Raw genomic sequence first — 10,436 nt, 5'->3', positions numbered from 1 at the left:
CGGCTCTCAATTTCCTTTCCAATTCATCCCAAAGTTGTTCAGTTTGGGTTGAGGTTTCGGGTTCTGTGCAGGCGGCACAATTGTGCCCACCAAACACGTCATCCAACATCGGTGCCTGAACACCAAATTTTATAAAAGTAAAAGTATTACATTAAAAACAGGAGCGTTCAGGTGCTTTAGGGCTACATTTATTTTAAAAAAGCATTTAATTTCCTGCTAAAGAAAATTAGCTTAGCTTTATATATATTATACAAACATTTGTGTGAAATGTTGAAGGTGAAAAGCAGGTCGACTTTCTAAACTGAAATACAATCTGAGATACGATTAAACAAAACAGCTTTATACACACAAACTCATCAGATATCAGATCAGATATTTATGTTTATCTAACAGAATTAAAGAAATGAAGGTGAACCATCAGGACATGTACGAGAAAAATAATTAATAATAACAGAAGATTCTGTACTAAATAAAACATCCAGACTACAATAATAATTATAATGATGTAGAAAAACAACTAAAAGAGGTGGAATATAAAACACACTATAGGCTAACACTTGAATAAAAAAAAAGAGATGTGGATTAAATACAATAAGGTGAATTAATCTTAGAATACACAGCGTTGATGTTTACTGTAAGCCATGTTTATATACGTTCTATAATATAATAATAATAATATTATACAGAATAAATTCAGCACGTGTCTTTGGTTTTCATTTCTGGTATCAAATCTAGAGAATTGCACATCCATAATAACCATTAAAAGCAAAACATTTATAAAATCTACATACAGACAGTAGAAAATATAAATTTTATATCTGTATTATACATGCCAAGCACTGCAGTTATATATTTCTATATTTCTTATTCAGTACAGCATGTGGTAGGCATGTGCTGATCATACGGGACAATATTGGTGTGATGGACATCATGCCCAGGATCATCCTTTATTTTTCCCAATAACCTTTTTTTATTTCTGTAGAGGGTTTTACTTGAAATCAATATAAAATTTTCATTGACGCTTTTATTTAAAGTGACTTACGACTCTGCCTAAATACAACTGGAGGATTTAGGGGCCCAACAATGGCAACCGTATGATTACTAGTCCAATACCTTAACCACTGAGCTACCGTCACAGTGGTAATATGGAATTTTACCAGGGGTGCACAAGCTTTTTGACTAAATTCACCCCCTTTTCCAACTGACTTCAAATCACTAAACACAACAAATTTTATCAAACAACATATCAGAATGAGGGCGATTACTTTTTCACAGCACTGTAGATTCGTTGCTTGTAGTACAGAAATGTTGTTGGTTTCTCAAACGTCACAGCAGCGTTTCAATACTGGACAAGCTTAAATGATTGAGTGGCTTTTCATTAAACATCCAGCACTGTTTGTTTTGCAGCACTGCACTGAAATAAACTGTAGACGTTTATGATAGAGATTCAAATCTGATATGATGTGTAAACAAAAGGTGATAAAATTGTAATTTATTAAAGTCAACCCTAAATCGTTATTTATTTTATGTGCTGCTGTAGCAAGCACAAGTCATCTTTTGATCAGAAACAAATCTGCTGAAATTCTGTGCAACATCCATGTTTACAGTAATGAACTGGGAAAATCGCAGGCTGAGGGGTAGTTCTGAGAAAAAATTTGACCCCTGCTAAAAGCCATCCATGGCCGGGAGCTGAAAGCATTTGCTTGCAGGGTAGAAAAGATAATATTCCCATCTCCACTTTTTACATGTAACGCTGTTTAATTCAAACATCAGTGAGGGTAGTTAACAGCCAAAAAGAGGAAAGCCAAGGAAAAGAATCAAATAAAGTGAGGCGGTTTAAATATTTCTTATTTAATATTATTTGGTGCACAGTCTTCTCTTTGCAATGTTAATGGCTTAGCAGCTGATGTTTGCGTTTGGGATTTGTATTGGAGCTCAGTGCCACGCTGTTACCCATCAGAGACGTACAGCAGCACTGAATCACCTGAGAGAACTGATTTTGATGCTAAACCTATTTCTACATTTATCACTTTAAGGACTGAGAGTTGGTGTCGACTTTCTGCATTTCACACTGGAAGCAGCTTTTGTAAAGCTTTCTTTGCGTCCAATTTCTAAGTGCCACAGATATTTTCTGTTGCATAGGTGGCGCTGCGTGCACTGAAAGAAAATAGATGAACCAGGTGGGTGGAAGGTGATACAAGATTTCTTACACCCCTGCCATACATTCTCCTACAATTTGTGTACAACCAAAAAGCCAAACCAGCAGCAATTATCTTTAGATTTTAGGATCACTAAAATCTTACTAAAAGTCTAATAGAGTGGACAGTGAGTGGACACGGTATTTAAAAACTCCATCAGCGCTGCTGTGTCTGATCCACTCATACCAGCACAACACACACTAACACACCACCACCATGTCAGTGTCACTGCAGTGCTGAGAATGATCCACCACCTAAATAATACCTGCTCTGTGGTGGTCCTGTGGGGGTCCTGACCATTGAAGAACAGGGTGAAAGCAGGCTAAAAAGGTATGTAGAGAAACAGATGGACTACAGTCAGTAATTGTAGAACTACAAAGTGCTTCTATATGGTAAGTGGAGCTGATAAAATAGAAAGTGAGTGTAGAAACAAGGAGGTGGTTTTAATGTCATGGCTGATCGGTGTATATGACGTGGGTAACCAAATCAAGTCCTTCATGTGCACAAAGTTTCTCCTGTATGTCACCGACAGCAAGCTAAGCTAATGAAGCCAGTAAACAAAACAAAAAATACACATGCTAGAATTAAACTCTCTGTTATTTTGAATGAACTGTAAGCCTGTGTGCACAGCAGATTGATTGTCCTACGAAAACTCAAATCATTTTATAAAATGTCACCTGCTGTTTTGTGTTTTCACCCAGAATTACTGTTGGAATTACTGATGTTATTTTGTGCCTGAAATTTTGAAGCCAAATCCCTGGTGAGCGGGTAAAGATAAACTGATAAACACTCGTTGTCCTCCTGCACTGGGTCTGTAGAAATAAAGAAATGTACAGCTTGATTTAACATCATATGCAAATCGAGTATCTGCACATGCCCACAACAGTGCTGTTAGAATGCCTGTCAAAGTTATTTCATTTTCCAACATTTAAAGAACTATCATTCATTACGCACTATTAGGAAGTTCATTCTTGGAATCAGTAATGCTAAATAAAATCGGATTTTAAATCCTAAATATCAGACCTGTGTCACACATTGGAAAAGAATAAAGCAAAATAAATGTAACTGATTGTCCCGTTTAGAGCAGAAAGTAAAAACTAAGGTTTAAAAGAGGAGACAGATGAGACGATGAATGCATGAAGGAAATGTTCCTCACTCATGAGGATCGATGGATTTTTCTTTCGAGAGACGCAGAAAGAGTGATGGCTGATATAAACAGACGAGGAGGACGCACACAGGTGAACTGATGACTCTTCAGTGCTGTGGCGCCAGCCGTCTTTGGGCTTCAGGAACTGTATTTCTCTATAACGAAATAAAACACACAGGTGATATTAGCATAACATACAAGTAGAACACAGCAACGTATCACATCCTGCTGCTTAAAATAATCTTACACATAATACATCATAAACACTGATGCATTTATGAAGATGATTTATGGAAATCTTTAAGCTATTTTTCTATTTACATTATCAGCCATAACATTAAAACCACCTCCTTGTTTCTACACTCACTGTCCATTTTATCAACTCCACTTACCATATAGAAGCACTTTGTAGTTCTACAATTACTGACTGTAGTCCATCTGTTTCTCTACCTGCTTTGACCCCCACAGGACCACCACAGAGCAGGTATTATTTAGGTGGTGGATCATTCTCAGCACTGCAGTGACACTGACATGGTGGTGGTGTGTTAGTGTGTGTTGTGCTGGTATGAGTGGATCAGACACAGCAGCGCTGCTGGAGTTTTTAAATACCGTGTCCACTCACTGTCCACTCTATTAGACACTCCTACCTAGTTGCTCCACCTTGTAGATGTAAAGTCAGAGACGATCGCTGCTGTTTGGTCATCTTCCAGACCTTCATCAGTGGTCACAGGACGCTGCCCACGGGGCGCTGTTGGCTGGATATCAGCAGGGACAGTGAGGTGTTTAAAAACTCCATCGGCATTGCTGTGTCTTATCCACTCATACCAGCACAACACACACTAACACACCACCACCATGTCAGTGTCACTGCAGTGCTGAGAATGATCCACCACCTAAATAATACCTGCTCTGTGGTGGTCCTGACCATTGAAGAACAGGGTGAAAGCAGGTTAAAAAGGTATGTAGAGAAACAGATGGACTACAGTCAGTAATTGTAGAACTACAAAGTGCTTCTATATGGTAAGTGGAGCTGATAAAATGTACAATGTGTGTAGAAACCAGGAGGTGGTTTTAATGTTATGGCTGATCAGTGTACGTCACTGTTACACACAATGTTCAATCTGGGACGGACCTAAATGATTAAAATCATCATTTAATCCTAATTATTCAAGCTAATCACTGGCAAACATCAGGCTTATTAATAATAACTGCATTATATTCTATATCACCTTATACAAAATCGTATATAATGTATATGTTTGGAATATTTTGCAGTGTATTGTGGTTATTATTTTTGATTAAGGGTTGTAAACTGTTTGTTTTTTTAACAATACATTTCTTGTAGATTTTTTTTTTTAATGGTACTGAAACTCTGTGTTAAAATTCTGAAAATGTGGCGCTTGATGGCGCAGCGGTAAAACACGATAGCACACCAGAGCTGACATCTCGAACTTGTGAGTTCGAATCTCAGCCCTGCTATGTTAGAGAGAGTGCTGGAGGACATTCCTCATCCCTAATGTAATTACGCCCTCTGCTGGCTGATTAATGGCACCTGCAAAGTGCGTGACTCTCCTTGTGCAAGTCGGCTACTGCACAGGTGTTGGAGTAAGCCTGTGTTAGTCAAGGTCAGGAGTGGAAGTCAGCATCAGTAAAGAGGAAGCGTAATGCGATTGGGTCATTGGATATGACTAATTGGATATGAAAAAAAAAATTCTGAAAAGGTTATGTCCAAATAAGTCAAGTAACTAAGTAAAAATCACTACTGGTTTGATTATAAAAATATTTAACAACGCTGTTAATCAGGTCTCATCATTTACAAGTGGAAAAGTTTAGAGAACCATAATTCACCCCTGGAGCAGCACAGGAGATACCACATCCTGCTCTCAGACTCATCATAGGAAAGATGCTAAAATGTGTTTAGACCAATTTTTGTCAATGTTCATAAAACTACAGTATAATCTTGGTTAATAATTCGGTTTGTTTATTACTTTCGTTACACTTTTGATTGCATTCATGACAGGAACGGTAGTTACTCATTACACAAGATTCATCAGTTCACAAGTTTATATCAAACACAGTCATGGACAATTTTGTATCTCCAGTTCACCTCACTTGCACGTCTTTGGACTGTGGGAGGAAACCGGAGCACCCGAAGGAAACCCACGCAGACACGGGGAGAACATGCAAACTCCACACAGAAAGGACCCGGACCGGCCCACCTGGGGATCGCCTCACTTCCTGCTGTGAGGCGACAGTGCTAGCCACTTAGCCACCGTGTCGCCCGGTTAATAATTCAGCTGCTCGTTTTGGGGCAATAAGGGTGGAAAGTATGGTGGTGGAAGCATCGTGACATGGAACTGCTTCTCTAAAACGATAGTGGAGCGTTGCACGTCACTGAATGAATTCAACCATCAAATCAAAACATAAACGGAGAAAAGCTGTAGGAACAAATCAGAGGATCATTTAACATCAATTATCAGGAAACTGAATCTGGAAGTTTTAACGAGACAGCGTGTCAAAACATGAAGCAACGATTAATCAATAAAACTTTTTTATTTTAAAATTGAAGATGTGGTGTGGTCGAGCAAGAATCCCAATAAACGTGTTTAAGAATTAGATAAACGAGCTTTTACAACTTTTTCCTATGAATAATTGGTCAAAATAAACAAAAGAAACAAAATGATAGAACTACTATAAACAAAGTACTAATGTTAATAGGGCTGGACGATATGGCTAAAATGTATATCACGATATAACTCCTAATTTCGGTCGATACGATATAATTCCGATATCGATATGAATAATACAAATGTCAGAAAAACTGCCAGGAACACCAACATTAAAAGGCTGTACCTGCGAACCTCTGAAAAATTTATTTGCAAAGTCTATGAAATCTCACCCTTTACAACTACATAATATTTTAGAAATAATAATAATACAAATAAATTAGCTTTCACATTTTACTTGTATTCAGCATTTGTATACAGACAAAAAAACTGGCTCAAAAATATGAGCCAGTGATGGCTCAGTGGTTAAGGTACTGGACTAGTAAACAGAAGGTTGCCGGTTCAAGTCCCGCCACCACCAAGTTGCCACTGTTGGGTCCCTGAGCAAGGCCCTTAATCCTCAATTGCTCATCGTGTTCAGCTCATTGTGTAAGTCGCTTTGGATAAAAGCGTCTGCTAAATGCTGAAAATGAAATGAATGAAATGAAAATATATTAACATATGTCTTAACCAGAGGTGGAAAGAGTACTAAAATATTGTACTCAAGTAAAAGTACTATTACTTTAATGAATTTTTACTGAAGTACGAGTAAAGTTACTAGTCTAAAAATCTACTCAAGTAAAAGTAACTCATTTAAAATGTACTCAGAGTAAACGTTACTTAGTACAGCAGGATGGGGGTCTCTTCTGTGTAATGCAAACAGGACAAGTGGATATAAATCTTACAATAGTTGTTTTTAATTCAAATATAATAGAAGAAAAATGTTGATATAACATTTAAAACATTTAGGGATGTGTAATGTGTCATTTTAGTCCCATAAAACCTTTTTAAACTGTATAACCACTAGTGATGTGTCGGTAACGGTAACGCTGAGCACTAGCTTCGTGCCTGTGGCGTACGTCATCACGCACTGACGTATGCATATCGATCGAATTTGTTTAAAAATCATATCACCGTTATTGAAACATTTTCTATCGCGACATATATCGATATCGAATTATTGTCCAGCACTAAATGTTAATAATGTGTGATGTCGATACTTTTTCCACTATTTAACTATTTGATTTACGGTTAGGAAAATATTTCTGCTTGTATTTAGATTTTCAGGATTTAGCGGACACCTTTATCCAAAGCGACTTACAGTACAGTTACAGTATACACTCTGAGCAATCGAGGGTTAAGGGTCTTGCTCAGGGGCCCAACAGCAGCAACCTGGCAGTGGTGATTACCTTCTGATTACTAGTCCAGTACCTTAACCACTAGGTTAGCACCTGATAAAAGTATCATGTTTAAAAAAAAAAACCTGCTGCATGTAGACACACATTACAGTGAGTTTAAAATAAACAGGTTTCATCCGTGGTGATTATTAATGCAGTAAAAAAATATATGGATGAAGGTCCAGATTTGGAAAACAACGTTGGAGTCTTTCAGTGAAACACAAAATTAATAAACAGTTAAATTATTATTTGCTTTAATTGTATATTAGTGTATTTATGTGTTTAATTACAGGTAAAGCATACCTGATGTAAATTAAGGGTCTCTCTCCTTCTTCACCTTCACGTCTCCTGCCAGAATGGTGGAAATCTCTCCCTGCATAAATGCCCAGGGCACATTGGAGCCCACCAGTGGGCACTTATCGCCACTTGGGCAGTACACTTCACCCCCTGACCCTTGACTGCGGATGAAATCTCTGGTGCAGGGAAAGCAGAACTTGTGAACTTGTACTGATGGGCACTGGACGAAGTGTGTATCTTCAAGCCGTTCCTGGCAAATGGTGCAACAAAGTGGTGAACCTGAGGCTCCTGCGTTCTCGGATCCTTGGTCACCTGTAGCAACCGGAGGCATCGCTGTGGCAACGGTGGCTGTTCCAGCTCCATTCTCTCCATTACGCGATGCCAGTCGCCGCTGTCCAGATGATGACGGGCTGGCACTGGAAGTGTGAGCGGCACTGCTTCCTGGGACATCTTTAGGCGATTGGCTTACCCCTCCAACGTTGTCGGCGACGCTCATCAGGGCACTTATTGGGGAGGGGTCACTACTGTGTGAAAGAGGAATCACTTCTTGCAGATTTGCAGACTGTCCAGACAAAGAACTGGTGGAAATGTGGATGCCCAGACCAGGGTACCAGTGCTGCCGCAATTGCTCCTCTGAAATCATCCTTTCAGAGCCTTCCGGATCTGGAGAGGCTTTCCGGCGCCGCATACGAGATGGACCAGGCCGGCCAATATGACAGTGGAGCGGAGACGGCAACATCGCACAGCTTGCATCCAGGTAAGGCTGAGGAAGGGAATCAGGTGCGGGCGGCTCTTTGAATGCCCGCACAGCATCGCTGAGGAGCTCGGAAAGAAGCCGCCAATCTCCGGCACCATGCCGCTTCTCATATTCGACGTATTTAAACCCTGAGCTGATCACTTTTCCAGAATCTTTTTGGCTATCGTAAAACATCTGTTTGACCAGTGTTAACAGGCTGGAGAAGACGTTTCCAGAGCCGCATGGGTACTCGACGAACACCTTAAGCTCAAACTCGACCCCAAGTTTGGCATCAAATGCAAAGACTCTACCGATTAGGCCATGATCTTTCTTAAATCGGACATTAAATGGGGCACAGCTGGACAGTGTCAGCAAAGTGTCACGTACGGATTTGGGACGGTTAGCCCAATCTTCTGCACGGTTACGGACACTTTCTGAAAGTTCTGCGAGGGCCTCGGCACTTCTTTGCTTCTCAAAATCCGGGCTCACAAAAGGCAACCCAACACCCATGGGCTGCCTCTTTCCAATCTCGCTTAACATCGGTGCCGAGATGGCCAAAGGTGCACCAGTAGATCTTGGGCCAATTAAAAGGCCATGCGGCGTACCCACAATGCCCTGTGCCATCAAATTAGGTGGCACTCCCACCATGGTTCTTCTTGCATTAGGACTCTGCCTGCTGACTTCTGCAATAGCCCCATCTTCCAGTCTTGTTAGTCCATTAGGCAATCTAGCAGGTACAAATTCTCCTCTGGACCTCTCATACCGTTCAGCAGTGCTTCTGCCACCCTCCAGGGTGCCATCTTTGCCACCAGGCCCATGTTTCCCCAGTGGTTGTGGACCTGGTGATCTACCATCTTGCATCACATGGGTTCTTTTCAGCTGTCTCGCAGTGTCTATCAGCATTTCTATCCGGTCTGCCCCCTCATAGTTAACACAACCCCGACACACCGCTTCACTAAAATCCCAAATCATGGCCCACGGCATTTTAGGTAAATCACATAAATAGCACCACTGGCGCCTGGAGGCTGCTTGTGAGGAGGAAGAGGAGGACATGTTTGTTTTCCGATCCACCCCAGATTTGATTTTCTTTTATATCTAATCGTTTTTTCTTATTCTGCGTGTCGGAATTGTAAAGTTTATCTACCGTTTTCACACAACAATAACCTTTTTAACTTTTTATAAGCATCCAGAATCGAACTGTACCGATGTTTCTGTTTTAGCCGATGTAGCTAGCTAGCCTCGCTTGGAAGACGCTGGAAAGTTACACAACTATGTCGCAGTGCATCTTGGGAGATGTAGTATTTCGCTTTCGCTTTGAGTTAACAAAACATTTCCTAAAAATATAAACAGTAAAATACTGGTTTAATAATTTAATTCTTAAACACTGAGATAAAAGTAGAACGCTTAAAGAATTTTTTGTTCTCTAAACCTTAATTGTTTAAAACCCTAAAAAAAAAAAATCTAACTTTTTGTTCAGAAGTATTTATTTGTAAACATTTTTAGTATTTAAATATTCTTGTAATAAACAATTAAATGTCTAATATTTAGTTGTTTGCAAATTTCTAATCAATCATGTTAAAATAATCCTGGTAAATAAATTGTATTATTAGTTATTATAGTTATTATATATACTATATAGTTATTAGTTATTATACAAACTTAACTAATTACTCAAATAATAAATAAAACAGTCTACATTAATAATGTAACTTATTCATATGCATGTTTTAAAATATTTTGCAAACAAAAACAATTATATTATCTGTGGTGCTGTTACAAAATGTTAGTTTAGTTCTGTTTATTTTATCAGATTTGTTTTATAAATTATACTTTATAATTAAATTAAAACACAGGTTTAACAACTTTATTTATTTTCACTTTTAGCTCTACTTGCTTTAGAATGTAAAAAGTGTTTTTCACAAAATTACTTTTTATTTTATTATTAAAATGATTTAATCTGATCTGAACTGCTTTAATAATTATTTTTAATACAATAATATATTTAACTAAAATGATTATGAAGAATTACATTATTCTACTAATGTTTCCTAAATAATCAGTAAAATGAAAGAAAAGTCATAATTTTATTTTTTATTTAACTGTCAAAATTATTTA

General features: G+C 38.6%; 1 protein-coding gene across 2 annotated transcripts; it reads right to left on the bottom strand.

The window, feature by feature from the left end:
• Positions 1–2,487: 2,487 nt before the first annotated feature.
• Positions 2,488–9,479, bottom strand: irf2bp1 (interferon regulatory factor 2 binding protein 1). Of its 2 annotated transcripts, none has more exons than XM_063005021.1 (2): positions 7,592–9,479; positions 2,488–3,500 (listed from the first exon to the last, which is right to left on the bottom strand). In XM_063005021.1, exon 1 carries the CDS (start codon positions 9,372–9,374, stop codon positions 7,602–7,604), a length of 1,773 nt encoding a protein of 590 aa, XP_062861091.1. In that variant the 5' UTR covers positions 9,375–9,479; the 3' UTR covers positions 2,488–3,500; positions 7,592–7,601. The 2 variants fall into 2 exon arrangements, with proteins under 2 accessions (XP_062861091.1, XP_062861092.1); XM_063005022.1 differs by lacking the exon at positions 2,488–3,500 and adding an exon at positions 5,986–6,534.
• Positions 9,480–10,436: the final 957 nt, after the last annotated feature.

This window comes from Trichomycterus rosablanca, chromosome 11 (genome assembly GCF_030014385.1).
Source record: "Trichomycterus rosablanca isolate fTriRos1 chromosome 11, fTriRos1.hap1, whole genome shotgun sequence".
Taxonomy (NCBI): Eukaryota; Metazoa; Chordata; class Actinopteri; order Siluriformes; family Trichomycteridae; genus Trichomycterus; species Trichomycterus rosablanca.
This window is presented reverse-complemented; position numbering and strand designations above follow the sequence as displayed.